This window comes from Sus scrofa, chromosome 4, assembly GCF_000003025.6.
Source record: "Sus scrofa isolate TJ Tabasco breed Duroc chromosome 4, Sscrofa11.1, whole genome shotgun sequence".
In the NCBI taxonomy this organism is placed as follows: domain Eukaryota; kingdom Metazoa; phylum Chordata; class Mammalia; order Artiodactyla; family Suidae; genus Sus; species Sus scrofa.
The window spans coordinates 33,401,372-33,426,547 of record NC_010446.5 but is presented as its reverse complement, the minus strand read 5'-3'; the positions used below and the strand labels follow the sequence as shown (position 1 = coordinate 33,426,547).

Genomic DNA, 25,176 nt, shown 5'->3' with positions numbered 1-25,176 from the left:
TAGCTCATTCTGACTTTAAGGGAAATACTTTTACTTTTTATCCTTAAGTATAAAATAGGATATAGAGTTTTCATAGGTACTCTTTGTCAGGCTTAAGTATTGCTTTTCTATTTCTTGTTTGCTAGATTTGATTTTCACGTGAACAAACCTTGCATTTTATGAATACTGAATGGTTTTTTTTTTTGGTATCTGTTGAAATGATCACCTTTTCTGTTTTAATCTATTAATGCAGTAGATTACATTGGTCTATGTTCTTTTTTTTTATCTTTGTAGTACTTTTATTTCAATGTACTGTACAATTAAAAAAAATTTTTTTATTACTCGAATTTATCACATCTGTAGTTGCAGAATGATCATAACAATCCGATTTCACAGGATTTCCATCCCACAGCCCAAGCACATCCCCCCACCCCCCAAACTGTCTCCTCCAGAGACCATAAGTTTTTCAATGTCTGTGAGTCAGCATCTGTTCTGCAAAGAAGTTCAGTCTGTCCTTTTTTCAGATTCCACATGTCAGTGAAAGCATTTGTTGTTGATGTCTCATTGTATGGCTGACTTCACTTAGCATGATAGCTTCTAGGTCCATCCATGTTGCAAAAAATGCTGGTATTTTGTTCTTTTTAATGGCTGAGTAATATTCCACCATTGTGTTTATGTACCACATCTTCTTGATCCACTCCTCTGTCGATAGACATTTAGGTTGTTTCCATGTCTTGGCTATTGTAATGCTGCAATGAACATTGGAGTACATGTGTCTTTTTGAGTCGTGGTTTTCTCTGGGTAGATGCCCAGGAGTGGGATTGCTGGATCAAATGGTAAATTATTCTTGGAGTTCCTATTGTGGTTCAGTGGGTTGAGAACCCGACCCAGTGCCAGTGAGGCTTCAGGTTCGATCCCTGGCCTCACTCAGTGGGTTAAGAATCTGGCATTGCCACAAGCTTCGGCGTAGGTCTAAGATGTGGCTTGGCAGCTATGATCTGGCATTGCTGTGGCTGTGGTGTAGACCGAAGCTGCCTCTCCGTTTTGACCTCTAGCCTGGGAATTTCCATATGCTGCAGGTGCTGCCCTAAAAAGAGAAAAAAGGTTACTCTTGAATTTTATTGTAATTCTTTTGTTATGATAGGTTCTTTTTGTACATTTCTTTCTCATGTTTTTGATTTATTAAGATTTTAAGATCAATCCATTTCTACTTACGCTATTGGCCTATGGTTCTACTTTTATGTTGTCTGTGGTAGGCTGAAAGTGGCCCCTCAAAAAATGTCTGTGTCCTATTCTCTGAACCTGTGAATAAACTTAAGATGCAAAACAAACAAGCAAATATTTTTGCAGATGTGATTCAGTAAAAATCTTGTGATGGGGAGATTATCTGCATGGACCCTAAATGTGATCATTTGTATCCTTTTAAGAGGGAGGCAGAGGGAGATTTTACGTGCACAGGGAAGGTGATGTGAGGATGTAGAGCAGGGGGTGATCCAAAGATGCTGTTTTTGAAGACTGAATTGATGTGCCCACGAAGAACGCTGGTAGCCATCAGAAGCTGATTGCCAGAAGGGGCAAAGAACTAATTTTCCTTAGAGCCTCCCAAAGGAACGTGGCCCTGTTAATACCTAGATTTTGGCCCATTGATGCTGAATTTAAATTTAGACTTCTGGTCTTCAGAACTGTGAGAGAATAAATTTCTGTTGTTTTAGACCACTAGTTTGCGGTAGTTTGTTACAGCAGCCTTAGGAAATGAATCCAACGCCCCTTTCTCGTTTTGCCATTAAAATCTTCCTAGTCTTATAAATTGCATTGGGGAACTTACCTTTTTTTCCTCTTTTTATAACAGTTTGAAAAAGTTTGGGATTATCTGTTTTTTCAGTGTTTGGTCAGTGTTGGATGTAAAACCATCTAGACCCTGTAGTTTTTTCGTCTTTGCTCTTTCCTCCTCTTTCCCTCCGTGCCTCCTTTCCCCTGAGCTTATCCTTTTCTTATTAACAATTTTGTGGTTGCATCATGTAGTGTCTGAACTCTCTAGTCCAGAACTAGGTCTTCAGGAGTAAGCTAGAATCTTGTCTCCATCTTGATATTTAGTGATATTACAAATTTAATATATTGGTGATATTTTAAATTGATGATATTGCAAATTCATATATACAATCTAAAGTCATGGTTGGCTTTGTTATAAGACTATCCACCAGCCTAAGCCCATAGCTCTGTGTAATCTGTAGTTTAGGGCACCTTTCTATAGCATTTTCTAGCTCCTTTTACTAATGAAGTAGGCCCTGCATATCAAGACATGAACCTGATCCCAGGTTTTCATTTTACCTGAAGCACACTTAGTTCTGTTATCTCAAAAGAGCTATGCTCTCAGCCATTGATGCCTGTTTTTTGGCTTGGAGTACAGTGGCCCTGAGGCTTCATCTCTGCTTGTGTCCCTTCATTTTGTTGTTGTTGTTGTTGTTTTAATTTAACTTAACTTATTTATTTCTATTTTCTCTATTTTTATTTATAAACTAAACTTCTGGGTGCAGAAAAAAATCTTTTTCTACAAGCAATGTCTATCTTAGCAGGAAGATGTTAAAAGTTAGGGTCTATATCATGTCATGAAACAAACTAAAATATAGAAATTAGAGTTTAAGGAAATTAGAAAGAGGGGTAAAGATTTAAGTTTAGTCAGAGTGGCAGAGGTCACTATAATTTTTAATTCTTTATAATTTCTCTGAGGCTTTAAGTATAAGTTAAATTGCATTTTTGGCAATTGCGTGTTTTGTGATAAATAGTGCAGATACCTAAAATTTTTAATAATATTGACTGTGGCAGTACAATAAATGATGTTTTCAACTTATTTGTCTTTCTTTTTCACTTCATTTCCTGTCTTTTAATATTTGACATCTCAAATTGCCAAAATATGAGAGATTGACCCGCATCTCATATAATTATGGGTATTACAAAGTCATTGAAATTGCTATTCAATTATCTGATTGTCTCAGTTTTCTAATTTAATTTGTTGTAAGGTCATGGGATTAATACTCAATGACCTAATCACATTTAACTTGTTAAAACCAGTTTTAGTTTCACTTGAAAACTCTCTTTTTGGAGTATATTCACAACATGAATTAACCCTTCAATACTTATGATACCACTGTCTTTACAAAGGAACTAGCCTAATACTAACACTCTGTGAATAGCACACTGAGGTTCAGCCATGGGTAATAGTGGGTCCCATATCCCCCTGCCCTGCAGGTACATAGAGTGTTCCTTTTGACTCTCCAAACTGACTTTGTTCTCTAGTTTCTGTTATTTACCTGGAGTCCTTTTACCTTTGATCTGTTGTACTGTTTCTTTAAATTACTGACTTCAGTTAATTTTGCTATGTTTAAAACTTGGCACTTTAAAAATTGTTTCTTTAAGTGACATCAACTTTGGATAGTATAGAGTATTATCTTATCCTTGCAAAACCTACCTTGGTTACTAGATTCATTTCCTGTGCTCTCCAGCCTCCCACTGCACAACTCCTACCCAGAGCAATTATCCATTATACCAGAAACTTGAAGCTCCCAGTTCTTTCTATAGGTATGGATATGGTCCATACTTTCTCCTTAGGTGAATGTTAATCTCTGGACATAGCTGACAGTATTCAGATCATGCTGTAATAGGTATATTATATTTGAAGTGCTTTTGGTTTAGATTATTTTGTCAATAAGCTGGCTTCTTTTTTCCTTTTTGCTATGAAGGCAGTGGATGAGTTAAGGGAAGCTATGGAATGATGATGTGGGAAGCCTGGAGCTCATTGGTTCAAGCCTAAGGGTACTTGGAAACAGTGACAGGTGTACAGAAAAGGGAATTTAGGGAAGAGCCTGCCCCTTCTATCCTTGTACATTGTGAGGAATGAGAAAGAAGACAGAGGTGAGGCCAAATGGTAAGCAGAGATATGTTCTAGTCTCCTCTTTCTAGGCTTTGATGAAGCCTTTCTATGCAGGATGAGAATGCATATTAGTCAAAAGGCAGCTTTTACCTTTCTTAATATTTGAGGTTCTTGAAAGAGATCATCTTTCACCCACCTGTGGCATAGATACTTAAGAGCGTACTTGGCAGTGAATCATGGTTAGGCCAAGAAAGGGCCTTTAGCTTTTCAGAATTATCCTTAGTTCCAGTGTGGCATGGCAGGCACAAAAATAGCTGCATGTCCCTGTCATGAGACCCCATGATGAGGAATGATGTCACTTTTCAGAGGAGACTGCAGAACAGATATGTTTGGGCCATTGCTGAATAGAGGATTGTTCAGAGACTAAGAGGAGTCAGCAGTGCCTTGGGAGCTAAAGTAAGATCAACTCAGTAGTGGAGCACAATCTTGCTAGAGAAACAAGACTGTGGATGGAATAGATCAGCTTTAGATTTCAGCAGCCGAAGTCCCACAGGATACCTAGACACTTTCTTGGAAAACAGCAGGGAAAAGGGTAGAAATATAAGAACTAGAGAATTTATCTAAAGGAGCTATTTAGCAGATTAAAATTTAGTAGGTGATTTTAAAAGAAATCTGACTAGTATGCTGTTGAAGAAAATTGGATAAAAAATAAAGAAATAGGAAATTCTTGTTGTGGTTTAGCAGTAATGAGCCCAACCAGTATCCATGACGATGCAGTTTCAATCCCTGGCCTCAATCTGGTGTTGTGTGAACTGCGGTGTAGGTCGCAGACGCGGCTTGCATCCGGTATTGCTGTGGCTGTGGCTGGCAACTGTAGCTCCGATTCAACCTCTAGCCGGAGAACTTCATATGCCGCAGGTGTGACCCTAAAAAGCCAAAAAAAACAAAAGAAAAAAGGAAAAGAAAAGAAAAGTAATAAACAAGTTACATTTTTTTGTGTGTGTGTGAGTAATTTTTCAAAGCCCTAACAATAGCCAGCTAAGACTTGGAAATATCCTAGGTAAAAGTTTCTTCTGCACTGCTGCTATCTCCTGAGAGACTCATGGAAGACATCATTAAACTTCCCTGCTTCAGCCTACAAAGGTAGACTGTAGGTAGAGATGCCATGCTTATGGTTCATGGGGAATCTGGGATGGTCTTGCTGCTTTGTCTAGGGGTTATCAGATGAAGGAAATTTACTGATACTTGTTTTATAATCTAGAAGCCTATTTTATTGAGATTACAGTGGTCTCTTAATTGCTTAAGGAACGCATATGAAAAACTTTAGCCCTCTAAGAAAGATAGGGGCAGGTACTTCAACTTTCTCAATGCATCACAGTCGTGCTGGGGAGAGGGGCTTGGAGGTTTATAGCCCAAATTGCCACTAAATTCTGCCTTTGAGATACAGAAACACCATAGGTCAATGATGGGAACACTTTAGGGTAAAGGTGTATTTGAGCCTTTCCACATTTCTAGGCCCCTTGCAGACCTCTACATTTCTCTCTCTTTCTTTTTTTTACTCCCTAAACACAGTCCAGGCCAGGGGAGAGAAAGGCATCAAGGGGTTTATGGTGTGACTCTATTCCTTTTGTGGCATTGATCATAATTGTAATCTAGATAATATTTGTGCAATTATTTGCTTATTGTCTCCCCCACTACACTTTAAACTGCATAGCAAAATCTATGTCTGCTGAGCTTTATTCACCAGCTCTTATCATAGTATCTGGCACATACTAGGCATTTAGTGAATATTGTATGAATGAATACATAATTAATGAATTAATGTTAATAGTTATTTGCCCATCTATAAATAAAATGCAATTTTATGGTCTGAATTAATTTTTATGGTAAAGTACAGCTTCGTCCAAGTTTATTTACTAATACTAAATGTAGTATTAATCTTTTAGTAGACTGTATGATTTACATTATATTCAGTGATGTGCTGATCAATGCTAATAACAACAGGTTCTCTGTAAGAAAAAGCCCTGATTGTGGCATTTTCCAATTTTAATAGTCTAAAAACATTTACTGTGGCTGCTTTCTAGTAACCCACATTACTTCATTGAATGTGGAGTTGGGGAGAAATGCACACAATTGTTTCTTAGGACTCATTGAAAGCTGGCTCCAGAACAACACTGAGGTGCATTTATGTGCCAGTTTTAGTAATGCGTTGTTCTCCACATACAAAAAAAAATTGTACTGGTGACACATTCAATAGAAAATGTACTTTAAAAGGATTTTGAATTAGTAAGGAAATGCTATCAACTGTAAAGTTAAGTTCAAAAAGTTTCTGTAACATTATAATAGAGGTTTATTTCTCATCTGTGTCAAGTTCACACCGGTGTGGCTGATTAACAGAGGGCAGCCTTCCAAGTACTCATTCAGATTCCCAGGCTCCATTTTTAAGTTTTTTTGATGATTCCTTTATCCCCCAGAATCTTGAATGAATAGCATGACAGTAGCATACGAGAGTTTTAATGGTCATGGAAATGGCACACATCATTCCACTTATAGTCCGTTGGCCAGAACACAGTCATATGGCCATGGCCATCTCTAACTACAAGAGAGATGGGGAAATGTAGTTTTCTAAGACACAAAGGAAATAAGTTTAATAGCTAGCTAGCATCTTCCACAGTTTTCTGGTCATGTGTGAGGGTTAAACTGATCAATTACATTCTTTTCTGACAAATGCACACATTTATAAGCATTATAGATGAGCAGTAGAGTCTGGTCTATTAGAGGTAGAGTCTAGTAAATTCTTTTTTTCTGTGCAAAGTTAGTTGGTCTTATGAACTTTGTCTATGGTCTTATCAGCACCAAACTCTAACCAGAAGTCCTTCCAATCTCTGAATTGCTCTATTATTTACTACCCCTATTTAGGTGAAAATCAGAGTTTTCAGAGCTTTAAATTCCTTTGTTATTACATGCACTTAACACAATTTTGTTTTTTGACTTTTTAGTTTAGCTACTATATTTACAGTTTTTATGGTTTTAAAGAGATACTTCTACCTTCCTTAATTTCTTCCCCTTTTTAATTCTGCCAAAGATGTTTGTGGAATGGAACATATGGTAATAAGTGATAAATTTGGGTCATTAGTATTCCATCTCTAAATTGCTATTACTTTGAAAATTTTGGCGTATTTAGAACTGAAAGGAATAATAATTTATAATTTTAAACCCTCTGTATCTTTGTATTCTTTGGGCCTAGATATTTTTTGATATTTATGATGGCAAGCAAAACTAATAGGCTCTGGAGTTCCCGTCATGGCTCAGTGGTTAATGTATCTGACTAGGAACCATGAGGTTGAGGGTTAGATCCCTGGCCTTGCTCAGTGGGTTAAGAATCCGGCCTTGCTGTGAGCGGTGGTGTAGGTTGCAGACTCGGCTCAGATCCCACATTGCCATGGCTGTGGCCCTGGTGTAGGCCAGCGGCTACAGCTCCAATTAGACCCCTAGCCTGGGAACCTCCATATGCCGCGGGTACAGCCCCAGAAAAGACAAAAAAAAAAACAAAAACAAAAACAAGAACCTAATAGGCTCTAACCATGGTGATTTGTAAGCATATATATTTCCAAGATATTTTTTTAACAGCATTTGTCATAAAGCACATTTGCTGATTAATGTAATTGGTTAAAGCATTCCATTAATGAAAGTCCTATTGTTTTATTCCCCAATTAGTTTTTCTCCACACACACACATTTTACTGCTAATAACCTTATTTCATAGCCAGTAAGTGAAAAGTCATCTCATAGCATGTACATGTGTATGTGTTTGTAAGGCATGGTTCAGTATCATCAATTTGTAAGTTAAGATGTGTGTAAAGGCTTCAGATGAAAGCGTTAGTCCCTGTACTGCTTTAGTGAGTGGATTTAGGCTTCCTGAGATTTAATAAACTACTTTTTTTTTTTCTTTTTTCTTTTTACAGCTGCCCCTATGGCATGTGGAAGTTCCAGGGCTAGGGTCCATTTGGAGGTGCAGCTGCTAGCCTACACCACAGCCACAGCAATGCCAGATCCAAGCTGCATCTGTGACCTACGCTGCAGATTGCTGCAACGCCGGATTCTTAACTCACTGAGCAAGGCCAGAGATCACACCCACATCCTATGGAGTCAAGTTCTTAACTCCCTGAGCCAAAACGGGAACTCCTAATAAACTATTATCTAAGAGTAGGAGGAGATAAGAAAAAAGAGAAGGTTAATGGGTGTTAGGATATGAGGATTATTAGAAGCCAACAGTTTGGGGGGAACATAAAAACTAGTCAGAATAAGAACAACCAATGGGGATAGCCCAGAGTGTATGGGAAGTATTAATATGTAGAGAGTCTTCAATAGGAATCAAACTCTTTCATGCCTTTCACTCATTTATCTTATATACATATCCACTGCGTGTTAACAGATGAGAAAAACTAAGCCCACAGTGCTTCCAAGTCTTTTTCTAATTTTTTTTTTTTGTCTTTTTTTGTCTTTTTAGGGCTGCACCTGTGGCATATGGAGGTTCCCAGGCTAGGGGTTGAATTGGAGCTGTGGCTGCTGGCCTACATCACAGTGTGTGATCTATACCGCAGCTCATGGCAGTGCTACATCCTTAACCCACTGAGCAAGGCCAGGGATTGAACCTGTGTCTTCATGGATGCTAGTTGGATTCGTTTCCTTTGAGCCGTGATGGGAAATGATGCTACATGGAAATGATGCTATTTGTACAATGAATAAATTTAAATTTATAAATCCATACAAATCATAAAATTAACTAGTTTACACTGAGGTAAATTGGTAGGGCTGATCATGGCCTCCCTTGACAAATAATGAAGCAGCATTAGGTTGTTTCTGCAGGTGATCATGATTAGGTAAAGTCTGTCTTACAAACTTTGACTCTCATTTCACTGTCAGTTAACCAGGTGCAAAAGGATGTTATTCTTTAATATGCTGAGTGTGACTTAGTTAAATTCATATCATAGAATCATATAGATGTATTATTACTGTAACATGAATAGTAATTTATTAAAATAAAGCAGAAAAGTTGAAATTCAAACTTTAACAATATTTTGTGGCTTTATATTTAGTGTGTCTTTCACTTTTAAAAGAGATCTGCAGTACTTACGTTTGTCACAAGATGGCATTGAAAAGCTGAAGATTTTGATTGGAAGTTGATTTGAGACTATGGATGAGTTAGATGTATTTATATATCTTTTGTATTCAAATCAAAAGAAATTTGAACTATGACCTGTTTTTTTTTTAAATTGGTGATATTTTGGTATTTTCATATCAAAAGTACTTTCTTATTTATTTATAAAAGCAAGCTATCACCAAAAATTGATGTTATTGATGACTAATTCTTTGGGAAATGGATGAAACATAAGTCTTAGTGTAATATTATAAAACATTTTATTATAATACATCTCCCATAAGGACTTTCAAATGAATTCAAGTTAGCAAGCATTTAGAGGGTTTACTGTTCTATAATTTGTAAGGTTTCATTATACAAATAGAGGATATAGACCTTGCCCCCAGTAAGCTGTGAATTTGGTTGGGGAAAAGAGAAATGTCTATACAATTTGAAGAGAGAAGAAAATGATAAAAAAAAAAGTGATCAGGTACAGTATTGTGTGATACGCACTATAAAAACAACATGAGCTGGAATGATGAACAATTAAGCAAAAATTTTAAACGGTGTTTTACAGAAATATCCTAGTATCAGTTGAAAATACCATGTTGAATTTTTCTTTTACTGTGATTATTTGTACTATAATTTATGTAAACTATGAGGAAATGTTTAGTGATCTGGAGAGCTAAAATTACATGTTTGACATATAGTCAAATATCAAAAAACACTTGAAATACAAACACCTTTTATTTCATGAATGTATGATTTTGGTTTTATTCCGATTAACTGAAAAACAATTTTCAGAAGAGGGTGAAATTTTTCTAGTCACACAGGTATTATTTTTAATAGTGTTAGATTCCTGGAGTCTGAAGAACATATCCTTTAAAAAAATCAACATCGGAGTTCCCGTCATGGCACAGTGGTTGACGAATCCGACTGGGAACCATGAGGTTGCAGGTTCGGTCCCTGCCCTTGCTCAGTGGGTTGACGATCCCGCGTTGCCGTGAGCTGTGGTGCAGGTTGCAGACGCGGCTCGGATCACGCGTTGCTGTGGCTCCGATTGGACCCCTAGCCTGGGAATCTCCATATGCCGCGGGAGCGGCCCAAGAAATACCAAAAAGACAAAAAAAAAAAAAAAAAAAAAATTCAACATAGAATGGTGTTACCTGAGGATTCATGGAGGAAGAAAATAGGACTTGCTGTTTTAATGGATATAGATTTTGAATTTTGCAAAATGAACAAGTTTTGGAGATCTGTTTTACAACCATTTGAATAAACTTAGTGCTGCTGAACTGTACCCTTAAAAATGGTTAACATGGTATAGTTTATGTAAAGTAACCTCCTAAAATTATGAACAATTAAAGGTTTCTATTGTGGATCAGCAATGTTGCTAGCTTTATTTTAGCCATTAGGACCTACTCAAGAGAAATAAAAGCCCCCTCAGGAGGACTTAATATAATCGGTGGAAGAATAGAAAGTAGTCTATTGTAGGTCCAACATATACCAGGCATTGTGCTAGACTTTTTATATAAATTATTTCAGTCCTGAAAACAATATAGGAAAATGAGTATAATCATCCCTGATCTCTTATGTTATCATTAAGGAAACTAAGTTTTATAGGTACCATGTTGAAGGTTGCAGTTTCTAGTCTTAGAATGGGCTTTAAACTCTAGACTGTCTAAGCTCAAAATCCATTTTCTGGATGTTATACTATGCCTCTAATTTAAATAAAAAAACAATGCAAATAAACAACTAGTAATTTTTACATTCTAATTTGGCATTTCTACTACCGGTAAACATTGTCTCTTTTGTTCTAATTATTTTGACAAAATTAAAAGAAAGGAAATATAATTTAATTAATGGGAGTTGTTTATCTGGATTACGTTTTTAACTTCAGACAGGATAACCATATACTTTTTTGTTAGCTTGAATTGTTGTCTCTCTTTTTATTTACTTTCAACTTTTGGAAACACTAATATCTTTTCCCTGTATATTCGTGTGCAGGTTATGTGGGTATGTAATTTGTGCCGAAAACAACAAGAAATCCTCACTAAATCAGGAGCATGGTTTTATAATAGTGGATCTAATACACCACAGCAACCTGATCAAAAGGTTGTCCGAGGACTGCGGAATGAGGAGGCACCTCAGGAGAAGAAAGCAAAACTTCATGAGCAGGCCCAGTTCCAAGGACCCCCAGGTGACTTATCTGTACCTGCAGTGGAGAAAAGTCGATCTCATGGGCTCACAAGACAGGATTCTATTAAAAATGGGTCAGGAGCGAAGCACCAAATTGCCAGTGACATAGCTTCAGACAGGTAAACATTTTGCTTAATATTTAGGTAACATTATTTTTAATCTTCGTTCCAAACAGAAATACAAATACATGAAATGTTTAGGCAGCAAATGAATTGTCTAAATGAAATGTAAATGTCCATTTGTTTTATATAAATGCTGAAAGTGATGTTCAGGACGTGAACTATTATAGGTGTGATGAAGGAGTGTCAGGTTATCAGATTTTCCAGAATGAAGAAGTGAAATAAAAAAAGGAACCTAGATAGGAGGTTATGGTCATAGAAAAGACAAATTGGGATAAGAGCAATGGGAGTGAAGAAGGGATGGTTGTAAGGCACTTTGGAGAGGTTGAATTGATGGGATTAACTGGAAGTGGAGTTAAAAGAATGGGGAAGGTTAATGATGTCTCCAGAGTTTCTACCTTGGGCTGAAGGATGAAGTGGTTTTCCAAGTAAGTAAATATAGATGAAAGGGTTTCGTGAGTTTGACATTTCCATGGGATAACTCTGTTATTTAGTATTTTGGCTCAATCCTATGGACTTTTCCATGTTCCAAGTGTTGGACTTTAAGAAATAGTGTTTATGGGAGTTCCCGTTGTGGCGCAGTGGTTAACGAATCTGACTAGGAACCATGCGGTTGCGGGTTCGATCCCTGCCCTTGCTCAGTGGGTTAATGATCCGGCGTTGCTGTGAGCTGTGGTGTAGGTCGCAGACGTGGCTCGGATCCCTCGTTGCTGTGGCTCTGGTGTAGGCTGGCAGCTACAGCTCCGATTCGACCCCTAGCCTGGGAACCTCCATATGCCGCGGGAGTGGCCCAAGAAATGGCAAAAAAGACAAAAAAAAAAAAAAAGTGTTTATGGATCTTATATTTCCTCCTTTTGGAAGGAGAAGAATGAAAAATTTTCTTGAGCAAAAAAAAAAAAATAATAAATAAATAAATAAAAAGGAGTTCCTGTCGTGGCTCAGTGGTTAACGAATCCGACTAGGAACCATGAGGTTGTGGGTTCGATCCCTGGCCTTGCTCAGTGGGTTGAGGATCTGGCGTTGCCGTGAGCTGTGGTGTAGATTGCAGACGTGGCTCAGATCCTGCGTTGCTGTGGCTCTGGTGTAAGCCAGTGGCTACAGCTCCGATTCAACCCCTAGCCTGGGAATCTCCATATGCCGCGGGAGCGGCCCTAGGAAAGGCAAAAAGAGAAAAACAAAAAAAATTTTTCTTGGGAAGATTATTTTTCTATTCCATATTTCTGTTTGAATTGAAAAATTAAAAAAAAAATCTGGTATATACTGTTATCCAGAAGTGGCAGATACATTTTCATGTGAACAAATATAACATCAGCGTTTATGGAAAAGCAAATCTAAATTGTACTTTATAGGAGAATGGGTTCTGAGCACTCAATTATAATAGGTAAGATAACTGGGATTCACTTTAGGAGATGCTTAAAGCAATCATCCTGGTGTGTTTGCTGTGTCTCGGGAGAATAATAAAATTATGGCTAAACTAGTTCTTGTGAAAACTAGCCAAAGCTAAATAGTATAATCCTATCTTTGGGCAAAACATGGTGATTTCATGGTTGGTGTGCTATGAACACATCTCAGGAATCCAAGAATTTTAAGGTTAGAGGACCATGTTAGATTGAGGGCTACCTTAAGCACACAAAGATGTGAGAGCAGGTAGTTTATATGCAAGGCAATCCCAGGCACTACCTGTAGGGAAGTGGGGAATGACACAGTTAAGAAAAAGAATACAGTATTGGATGCATTCAAGAGCAGGTTACCCCTTTTAGCAGTTGTGTCTCAGTTTTAACTGGGACTTCCAGGGGATAAGATATCGTGACCTGAGAGTTATCCTATATAATGGACAAGGAGACTGGGGGTACTTATCCATAATTTTCCTTTGCTATTGGTCTTGGACTCCCAAGAACTCAATGGTCAAGTATGTTCCTATGCCAGAGAAAGCACTCAGGCAGAATATTACAAATACAATAATATATAATAAAAATACATAAATCGTTATGTAGGTAAGAGTGAAAAATAAAGCAATGTGGGTTGAGATAGTAGCAGTATCTGATACGCAAGGACTTTAGAAATCAAGAAGGGAGACGGGATTAAAATGGCAGAATAGAAGGACTGGAGCTCAACTTCTCTCCTAAAAACAACAAAATTACAACCAAATGCTGAGCAATCTTCAACCAAATGGACTAGAAACTTTCAAAAAGATATCCTACTCCAGAAGACTAAGAGGAGGCCACATCAAGAGGTAGGAGGGGCAATTACGCATTATAAGCAACCCCATACCTCCCAGGTGGGAAGCCCCACAGACTGGAAAGTAACTGTATCACAGAGACTCACCTACAGGAGTGAGAGTTCTGAACCCAGTGTCAAGCCCCCACACCTGGGGCTGGCATTGGGAGAAAGAGCCCCCAGAGCATCTGGCAATGATGTCCAGTGGGGCTTGTGTGCAGGAGCTCCATGGGACTGGGGGAAATGGAGACCCCATTCTTAAAAGGTGCATACAGACTTTCATGTGCACTAAGTCCCAGGGCAAAGCAAAGTCTCCATAGGAATCTGGGTCAGACCCGACTGCAGTTCTTGGAGGATCTCCTGGGAAAACAGGGGGTGAATGTGGCTTGTTGTGGGGGAAGGGCATTGTAAGCAAAGCTCTTGGGAATATTCATCAGTGTTTCTCTGGAGGCGGTCATTTTGGGGAAATCTGGCCTCACCCATCAGGGCTGAGAAGCCCCAGGGCAAACAATAATCCAGGTGGGATCACAGCCTCACCCTTCAATAAACAGGCTGCCTAAAGACCCCCCAGGCACACAGCTGCCACTAATCTCACCCGGAGACAAAGCCCCACCCACCAGAGGGATAGGAATCAGCTCCACCTACCAGTGGGCAGGCACCAGTCCCTCCCATCAGGAAGACTACGGCAAGCCCCCATACTGACTTTAGCCACAAGAGGGCAGACACCAGAAGTAAGAGAGGCTACAACTCTATTAAAAGGTCACCACGTCAAAAACCTATAAAAGTGAAAAGACAGAGAACTATAACTCAGATAAAGGAGAAAGAAAAAAACCCCAGAAAACAGCTAAGTGATCAGGAGATTCTCAGCCTCCAGGAAAAAGACTTTAGAAATCAAGAAAACCTATAAAATAGCAACTATAATGGTCAAGGTATATAAGCTTGAATAAAATATGTATGTATTGCTATAAACTTTCCTCTTAAGAGCTGCTGTTGTTGTGTCCCATAGGTTTTGGGTTGTCTAATATTTGTTGTCTTTTGTCTCTAAGTTTCTTTTGGTTTCCTCAGTGATTCCATTGGTTGTTCAGTAGCATATTGTTTAGCTTCCAGGAGTTTGTGTTTTTTGCTCCTTTTTTTTTTTTTTTTCTTTGTAGTTAATTTCTAGTCTCATAGCATTGTGGTCAGAGAGAACGGATGGGATAATTTCAACTTTTTAAAATTCACCAAGGCTTGATCAGTATTGTCTCTCAATGCTTCTTTCATTGACAAAGTACTAACCTAAATAAATGGTAGAATTTGACATAATGGTAGATTCTACCATTATAGGGTCAGATTCTACTGTTTTTTTCTTTTTTTCTTTCTCCTGATGCCTTTGACTGCTATTACGAGTAAATGCCTACTTAAATGACTTAATATATCCTAAAATTATATCCTTCCTTTCTGAACCTCATACAGGTCAAACCAATAGCTCCTTTTGTTAACAAGAATTCCTTTTAGTCATGGAAGAAATCAGAGTTTAATATCAGATTTGGCAGTATACCTAGAAAATGGAATTCGATATAATTTGGATAAACTTTTATTTGGAAAATACTTTCTTTTCAAGAATGATTTAATTCCTCTTATCATAAGCTAAAAAGAGCATATGTTTGGAGTTCCTGACATGGCACAGTGGAAACGAATCCGACTAGGAACCATGAGGTTACGGGTTTGATCCCTGGCCTTACTCAGTGGGTTAAGGATCCAGCATTACCGTGAGCTGTGGTGTAGGTCACAGACGCAGCTCGGATCCCGTGTTGCTGTGGCTCTGGCATAGGCTGGCGGCTATAGCTCCGATTAGACCTCTAGCCTGGGAACTTCCATATGCTGTGGGAGTGGCCCTAGAAAAAAAGACAAAAAAAATAAATAAATAAATAAAGGGGGGGCATATGTTCCATTATTTCAAAATGCAGATTCTACATTAATTTATTAGGCATATATCTATGAACCTTTTGGATTCTTTCCCCTAGAGCAAGGGATCAGCAAGCTATGTCCCTGGGGCCAAATCTGTACCACTCATCTTTTGTTAAAAAAGTATAATTGGAACACAGACACATCTATTAATTTACTTGTCTATGGCTGCTTTCAGCTACAACACCAGAGTTGAGTAGTTATAAGAGATCATATTAGATGGCAAAAAAATTTTGCCAGTTTCTGCCCTAGAGAGTAAGTATTTAGTGCTGTTGAGATTTCTCATTTCTTGACTTATATTCTTTTGTTACTATTTCATTACTCCAGTTAAGGCTGCTTTCTTACCTGACCTTACCTCATTCTCTCACTTTCCGCATTTCTCTTTCCTATCTTACCAGAATGGCTCTAGTTTAAAGTATTACTAGTAATTGGTTCTTCAGTACTGTTCAGAAGCCAGTGGCCTCAAAAAGAGAAGCTTTGCTTCAATTAAATTTAAATCTATGGAGCTACAACTATGTTTGTGAGAAAATTATGTTAATTTCCTTCTTTTTCAGAACTATACTTTAAACTTTAGCTTTAAACTGTATGTCTTAATTATCTTTAACTATGTTCTTTAACTATGCTGCAGTGGTTTTGACCTTTTACTTCTCTCAGAGATCTTAGCACAGTGCTTTACACATAGACCCTTAGTATTTATTGAATGAATGAATACCAAGTTGGCTCTAGATTTAGCTTTTAAAAAAAAAAAAGTTTTACTATAGTTGATTTACAATGTTCTGTCAGTTTCTGCTGTACAGCAAAGTGACCCAAATATACATTTATATACATTCTTTTTTTCACGTTATCCTCCACCATGTTTCATCACAAGTGATTAGACATAGTTCCCCATGCTATATAGCAGGATCTCATTGCTTATCTGCTCCAAATGCAATAGTTTTCATCTACTAACCCCAGATTCCCAGTCCATCCCACTCCCTCCCCTCTGTCTTGGCAACCACATTTCTGTTCTCCACGTCCATGAGTTTGTTTCTTTTCTGTAGATAGGTTAATTTGTGTCACACATTAGATTCCAGATATAAGTGATATCATATGGTATTTGTCTTTCTCTTACTGATTTACTTCACTTAGTATGAGAGTCTCTAGTTCCATCCATGTTGTTGCAAATGGCATTATTTTGTTCTTTTTTATGGCTGAGTAATATTCCATTGTGTATATGTACCACATCTTCTTAATCCATTTATCTATTGTTGGACATTTAGGTTGTCTCCATGTCTTGGCTATTGTGAATAGTGCTGCAGTGAACATGCGGGTGCATGTTTCTTTTTCAATGAAAGTATTGTCTGGATATATGCCCAGGAGTTGGATTTCTGGATCATATGGTAGTTCTATATTTAGTTTTTTGATGTTCCTCCATACTGTTTTCCATAGTGGTTTTACCAATTTACATTCCCACCAACAGTGTAGGAGCTTTCTCTTTTCTCCACACCTTCTCCAGCATTTGTTATTTGTGGACTTAGTAATGATGGCCATTCTGACTGGTGTGAAGTGGACCTCATTGTAGTTTTGATGTGCATTTCTCTGATAATTAGGGATATTGAGCAGTTTTTCATGTGCCTATTGGCCATCTGCACCCCTACCCTCCAAGAGTCCACAGGTGCACAGAGAAAGATATTCCTATGGCGGTCTGCCCCTCCTCCACTTGCCCTCCCCGACAATGTCACCCTGCATCTCCTGTGGGCCCAGACCTCCACATGAGTTCCCTTGGCTGTGGCACTCCACTCCCCAGCCCTTGGCCCACTGCTCCCTAGCTCCCTTAGGCTGTCTGCACACTGCCAACCATAGTCCTCTTCCAGAATTGACTTCCAGAGCCTAAGTCTCACTCCCAGCTCCTGCCTGAATGTCTCAGGCTGTGGTGTGCAGGGGTGGTGGTACCGAAAATCTTGCAGCTCTCTCTGTGCTTTGCCCTCCTCAGTCCAGCTGCTATGCTTTTCCCTGTGGCTTTGAGGCCCTCCATGATCTCCAAGATCAGTTAGGTGAATTCCCAGTGTGTGGGTTCCTTTCCTCTTTCTCAGCTCCTTCTTAGGAGTGCTAGTCCTGTCCTGATTCCTTTCTCTTTTTTTCCCCCCTCTTATTTTACCCAGTTATCTGGAGGGTTTCTTGCTCTTTTTGGAGGGTTAAGATCTTTTGCCATCATTCAGTAGGTGTTCTGTGCGAATCGTTCTACATGTAGTTTTTTTTTTATGTGTTTGTGGGAGAAGGTGAGCGCTGTGTTTTTGCTCCTCTGCCATCTTGGTCCCACCCCCCTCCCAGATTTAGCTTCTAGTGAATGAGTATTTACTTAATTTATTCATAAATGGCAAATGTTTATTTATTAGAACAAAATATTAATTTTCAATTTTTTAAATTTCAAAATAAGGTTTGAAATAACCATTTTTTTGTTACATGCGTTTTGCTTACCCTCTCCTTTAACATGTCCCCCAAGAGTGCACAGTGGTTTCTCAGCCTTTAACTTAGATCCATATAACCTGACCATCTTATTAACAATGTAGACTTGAATTTATAGGTCTGAGGGAGGACCTGAGAATCAGTATTTCTGTCAAGCTCCCAAGTGATGCCAATATTAATAGTGGAGACCAGTAGCAGAGCACAAAGGCATCTAGAGATAAATGAAGGAGGGAAACAGCAGTACTGTACTTTAAGAGCTCAGTGGCCATTGTCCTCCATAGCCCTTTTGCTAAGAGGCATAACAGTGAATCTTTGTGGTTCTTAGAGGCAACATCATTCCACATTTGCGTATACTCTTCTGGATATATTTATTGAGTGGGGCACAGGTTAATTACATTCATGTAGCTATAAGAAGCTGACTCCTTTATTATGACATCTTGGGTTGTTGTTCCTGAGCCTTTACTTATTTAAATATATTTTATTTTTTAATAAATTACTTATTTCTCTTTATTATAGAGTTGTGAATATATGTCTTAAAAAAAGAATATATATGTCTTAAAAACTATGAAAATTGTTAGGACATTTTTACCTCTATATTTCATTATCAGAGTAAAAAAGGGGATGTTACAAATATTTGTTTTACAAAGAGACTTTGGGGGTGAAAGAGTTGTGAATCATGGGGTTAGAGGATCTGAGATGGGATTAGAGGAGTGTGGGCGAAATAACCATTTTTTTTTTCTTTTTTTGGCTGCCCTGTGGCATATGGAGTTCCCCGGGTCAGGGATCTGATCTGAGCCACAGTTGCAACTTGAGCCACAGCTATGGCAATGCCGGATCCTTAACCCACTGTGCCAGGTCAGAGATTGAACCTGCGTCCCAGTGCTCCCAAGACACCACTGTCCTTTTGTGCCACAACAGGAACTCCAAAATAACCTTTTTGTTGTTGTTCTTGTTTTTTAAGGCCACACACACAGCATATGGAAATTCCCAGGCTAGGGGTTGAACTGGAGCTACAGCTTCTGGCCTATGGACAATCAACAGCAGTGTGGGATCCAAGCCACGTCTGATCTGAGACCTACACCACAGGTCATGGCAATGCCAGATCCCTGACCCACTGATCAAGGCCAGGGATTGAACCTATGTCCTTGGGACTAGTTGGATTTGTTTCTGCTCCACCACCATGGGAACTCCCCAAAGTAACCATTTTTTAAAACAATATTTTTTGTTAAAAAATTACAGAAAAAGCAAAGTAAAATGGTTTTAAAACAAACATTTATTTGATGTTTTATACATTTGAAATTGTTCAAAAGTTAGATGCTGTATAATTTTCATAGTTTGAAAATTAGTGACATTTAGGAAACAGCTAATTTTTTAATGTAAAGTTTTGCTGTTTATTTATTTAGTACTTCCTTGAATGTTGGGAGAAGTTAAAAAGTAAGAAATATTATAGCTAATTTGTATGCTGCAAGAGGTGGAAAAACCGAAAGCTAGAAGATGTAGGTCTTGTTCTTACTTCTTCTCTTTACTGTTACCATTTGTTGATGTTTATTTTTTCTCTGTGCTTCAGTTTTTCTCATCTCTGAGATAGGAAAGTCATTCTTCAAGATCTTGAAAAGACTTCCACCTCTAAAATTCTTTATTATGTTGTATTTTAAAGTCTTCTGCCATAGTGTAAACTTGGAAGCATTCTCTTCCAGCTGTTTTTCTCTCTATAGGTTAATAGTATTGTGTTCAATTAGTAGAGGATTATGTTCACTTCTGTTACAATAACTCATTATTACAATTCATTTATTCAACAACTATTTATTGAATTTAAATGTAGATATTGTTACCACACAGCTCAAATAATTTCACCATGATTCATATTTCAAATTGACTATATTTGGAATATTAAATTTTCATTAAGGACATTTAACTCCAATCTTGTTATTGTAATCCTGTGTAATATTTCTTAATCTATTTTCTTTACTTCCTTTTAATATCATGAAACAAAAATTTAAAAAGTGATATGAAAAAGTAACTTCTAATTATTGCTACTTCTAATAGACTATGAACCATTTTAAGAAGCATAGCTATAAAGAAACAATATTTTATAGGCACTACAGATTCTTAAATATTTCTACATTTTACTGCTTAAATAATGACATTTAATGAAAGTACTGAGAGACTACATTATGATTTTTGTCAGGAATTTTAAGTAGGCAAGAGTGGAAAACAAACAAAAAAATGACATATGACTCCCTATAACTCAGGGCATTTTGTTAGAAGGTGAAAAATGCTTCTAGACATAAGTGATGTCAAGGGAGTAGTAAAAATATAAGTCAGTTAAATTGGATCTAAAATGTAAAGTTTTAGAGCAATTTAAAACTTGTGTAATGAATCTTTAACAGTTTGGTAATAACCGTCATTTCTTTATTGTCTATTACCTTGACCTTCCAAGTATCTTTGTAACCATTTGATTATTTTAAAGTAAAAATAATAATTAAAATCTATGTTTAAGACGTCTCAAAAAAAAGACTTCTGCTGTATATATAGATTGATGTATATATGTATGTGTTTATGTATATATAGGTATATGTGTGCATATAGATATGTACATATAAATGCTGTATGTATATATAGCTGGCCTGGATTTACCCTTCTGCCTGAAACATCTGAAAGGTAGACAAAGTATTTGAAACAATGTGTTTTTGACACCAGACAACAAAGGAGATTAATACCTGAGAGATGGGAAATAAAGTGAGCCTCATGATTGCTATAGCATGCTGCTTTGAGAGAATTTCCAGGATGTTTCAAGGGAGAAGAGCATAAGCAGACCCCAGCAGTCTTTCTGAGTCGAACAGACGGTTCTGAGGGTTTGGGGAGACAAAAGCAGTTGGAATTTGCTAGACAAAGTATCAGAGAGGAGACAGCTGAATAGTGAGATATCCTGGAGAGCTCCAGATGATATTCCTTGTGTATTCAGTGGAGGAATGATTTGTACATGTATGTGAAGAAACTATTCAAGTCCAGGGAAAGGATCATCTAAAATGATTTAGAAGGAGCATTGGCCCATATTCAGAACCAAGAGTAGTGTCTGTTCCTTGGAGCCAGACTAAGAAACCTTAAGATTTCTGGAATACTAGGTGGAGTGATTTATAAAGTCTTGCCTCAGCAGTGAAGAATAATTAATGCTAAACTGGGCACTGCTCTCAGACAGAATAACAAATCATAAGAACGAGAGCTGAAAGGATCAGTCTGTCTCCAAATAGTTTAGAACAAAGTTCAAGAAGATTTATAGGAATGAAAAAATATCCAGCACCCAACAAGGTGAAATTCACAATGTTCAGCACTCAGTAAAAGATAACCAGGCATACAAAAAAGTAGGAAAACATGGTCAATAATGAGAAAGTAATGAGAGACTGGACACCAATACAGAAGTGACATAGATACTAGAATGAGCAGGCAAGAACATTAATATAGTTACTATAATTGTATTCCATATATTTTAAAAGTAGATGTATAATATATGAAAATAAATAAAATGACCTAATATTAAAATGAGATGAGAATTATAATATTTGACACAAAAAATGTACTTAATGGGAACAATGGAAGATTAAGAATTGAAGAAGAGATCAGTGAATTTGAAGACAAACCAATAGAAATGATCCAAAATGAAACAATAAAAAAATAAAATAATTTAAAAAGTGAAAGGGTATTGTGAATTTTGGGACAATATCAAGTAGCTAATCTCTTCTCCTTGAAGGAAGAGGAGAGCATGAAGAGTCAAAGAAAAAATTAAAGAAATGATTGGTAGAATTTTTTTCAAATTTCATTAAAACTACAAAGCTTCTTTGGAAACAACACAAGAGAGAAGAGAAAAATGCAAACGCCTCTGAAGTAGTGAAAGATTAAAAAAAAGAAAGCCATCAACTAGTATCTTATACCCAGTGAAAATAGCTTTTAAAAATGAAGGCAGAATACTTTTCAGAAATACAAATACTGAAAAAATTCACCACCAGCATAACTGCCCTATAGGAAATATTAAACAGAGTCCTATAGGTGGAAGGAAAATTATACCAGATGGATGTATGTATCTACACCAAGAAATGAAGAGCAATGGCAGTGATAAATACATGGGTAAATATATAATCTTTTTTCTTACTATTTAAAAATCTTTTTTGGGGGGCTTTTTTGGGCCACATCTGCGGCATATGGAAATTCCCAGGCTACAGCTACCTCCCTCACAACAGCCATCACAACACAGGATCCATGCCACCTCTGTGACCTACACCACAGCTCCCAGTAATGCTGTTTGAAGGAGGACTATAATAGGTTAAAGAGGTGTGTTATAAACCCTAAAATAACAAAACAAAGAATTATAGCTAATGGACTAACAAAGAAGATAAAGTGAATATAAAATATACTTAATCAAAAGAGGACAGAAAAGGAACAACACGACAGGCAAAGAGAAATCAGCAAGATTGGTAGACAAACCTAGCCGTATTGATAACCATGTTAAATATAATTTGTCTGAACACCTTGAGGCATAGATTTTCAGATTGGTAATAACTGAAGACTCAACAATACACTGTTTACAAGAAACAAACTTTATTTAAAGACAAATATAGTTAAAAGAATGGAAAAGATACAACATGTTAAGTTTATTCATATAAGCTGGTTATATTAAGATCGAAGTAGATTTCAGAGCAAACAATGTTATTGAGGGAAAGAATGTTACTTTATAATAATAAAGAGGTAAATTAATCAAGAGGACATAATAATCCTGAATGTCTAGGTCTGTATTAGTAGAGCCTCAATATACAAGAAAAACGGATAAAACTGTAAGGAGAAATCAACAAATCCACAATTATGATTGGAGCTCTCAATAACTGAGAGAACAAGTAGGCAGAAAATCATCAAAGGTATAGTAGACTTGAATAACAATATCCAACCAATTTGACCTCATCGATATTTATAGAACAATCCACCAGGCAGCAGAAGAGTATTCTTATTGGGGGTTCACGGAACAGTTACCAAGACAGATCATATTCTGGCCTCTAAACAAGGCTTATTAAATTGAAAAGAATTCAAGTAATAAAATATATGTTCTCTGATCATAGTGGAATTACATTAGAAATCAGTAACAAAAAGACCTCTGGAAAAATCCCCCAATATTTGGAAGGTAAATAACAGACTTTTAATAACCTGTAGATCAAAGAAGCAATCAAAAGAGAATGTAGAGAACATTTTTAAACATTTATTAAGATGAAAACAGAACATCAGAATTTGTAGGATACCACTAAACAGTACTAAGGCAGAGTTTATAGTACTAGACACCTATATTAGAAAACAAGAATGTTCTTAAAACATTGGTCTTGGTTAGAGGCCTAACCTAACACTACTCGATTTGAAGAAATTACATATCTACAGTAATTAAAACAGTATGGTATTGATGTAAAGAAAGGCAAATGAATCAAGGAAGCAGAACGGAGAGTCTGTATATGGATGCACTCTTGTATTGACAACTATTTTTTGACAAAGATGCAGAAGCAATTCAGTAGAGAAAGGATAGAAAGGAGACTTTGAGCAGATGGTATTGGAACAATGAATATCCATTTACAAAATGAATATCAAAGCTTCCTTTTTTTTTTTTTTAAACCATATTACAAATAACCAAAAATTGGAGTGCCCATCGTGGCTCAGTGGTTAACGAATCTGACTAGAAACCATGAGGTTGCAGGTGCTATCCCTAGCCTCGCTCAGTGGGTTAAGGATCTGGCGTTGCCGTGAGCTATGGTGTAGGTCACAGATGCAGCTCGGATCCCGTGTTGCTGTGGCTGTGGGGTAGGCCAGAGGCCACAGCTCCAATTAGATCCCTAGCCTGGGAACCTCCATATGCTGTTGGAGTGGCCCTAGAAAAGATAAAAAAAAAAAAAAAAAAAAAAGAAAAAAAATAGATCATAGTTGTCAATGTAAACATTAAAAGTATAAAACTTCTAGAAGAAAATATAGAAGGGAAATTGTGATTTTGCTTTATGTTAAACTGTAAGCTTTTAGGAGGAACTAGAGGGGACTGTCTTCATGACTTAGTGGGGAGGCAATGATTTCTTAGATTAACACAAAAAGCGCTAATCATAAAAGGAAAAAAACAATAAAACAGACATCATTAAAATAAAAGCTTTGTTCATCACAAGATACCAAGAAAATATATAACCAAATTATATTTCAAAATTTCGGGAGAAAATATTTACAGTACATGTAGCTTAAAAAGGAATACGAAAAACACATTTAGGTAATACAAAATAAAAATTTTCTCTTCACAAGAGAAAATATACAAATGGCTAATAAACACGGGAAAAATGCCCTATGTGTTTAGTCATTTGGGAGATGCAAAGCAAGATGATGAGATACTTTGATGTACTCACTCGTAAAACTACAGTTTTAAAACAATAACAAAAAGCCTGACATCTCGACACATGTGAGAATTTGTAGCAAATGGATCTCTATTATTTTGCTGGTGAGAGTATAAAACATGTAAAATGGTACAAGCATTTTGGAACAGTGTTTGACAGTTTCTTATAAAATTAAACATAAACTTGTCTTGTGACCCAGTAATTCTACTTTTAGGTATTTACCTAAGAAAAATGAAATCATGTTTCTATGAAAATACTTGTATATTAATGTTTTTAGCAGCCTTGTTCTTAGTAGCCCCCATGTGGAAACTTCCCCTATGTCCATCAACCAGGAGAGTAGATAAGCAAATTGTGGTAAGTTCAAATTATTGTTCATCAATAAAATGAGAAAACCATTTACATGCACAGAAACATGGATAAGCCTCAAAACCATTGTTCTCAATGAAAGAAGCTAGACATAAAAGAGTACATATTATATGATTCCATTTATATGAAGTTCAACAAGAGACAAAACACATCTTTAGTGTAAGAAATCATAATGCTTTTGTTGATGGCAATCTTCTCTGTCCTGAGAGGGTTATGGATTACTTAGTCGTGTATATTTGTCAATGGCTTTTGATGTGTTACACTAAAGATTTGTGTACTTTTTACTGAATGTAAATTATATTTCAATAAAAAAATTAAAAGGAAATTAGGTGCATAATTACATTAAATTGTTTAAAAATTTCCCAGTTAGGAATTCCCGTCGTGGCTCAGTTGTTAATGAACCCAACTGGTATCCATGAGGATGCAGGTTCAATCCCCGGCCTCGCTCAGTGGGTTAAAGATCCAGTGTTGCTATGAGCTGTGGTGTAGGTCGCAGACGCAGCTC

General features: G+C 37.0%; 1 protein-coding gene across 1 annotated transcript in view; it reads left to right on the top strand.

Moving 5' to 3' along the window:
• RIMS2 (regulating synaptic membrane exocytosis 2) overlaps window positions 1-25,176 on the top strand; it is a 613,799-nt gene that overhangs the window by 186,866 nt on the left and 401,757 nt on the right. The window contains 1 exon segment of the mRNA XM_021090597.1: window positions 10,991-11,301. Within this exon segment, the coding sequence (XP_020946256.1) occupies window positions 10,991-11,301 (311 nt within the window).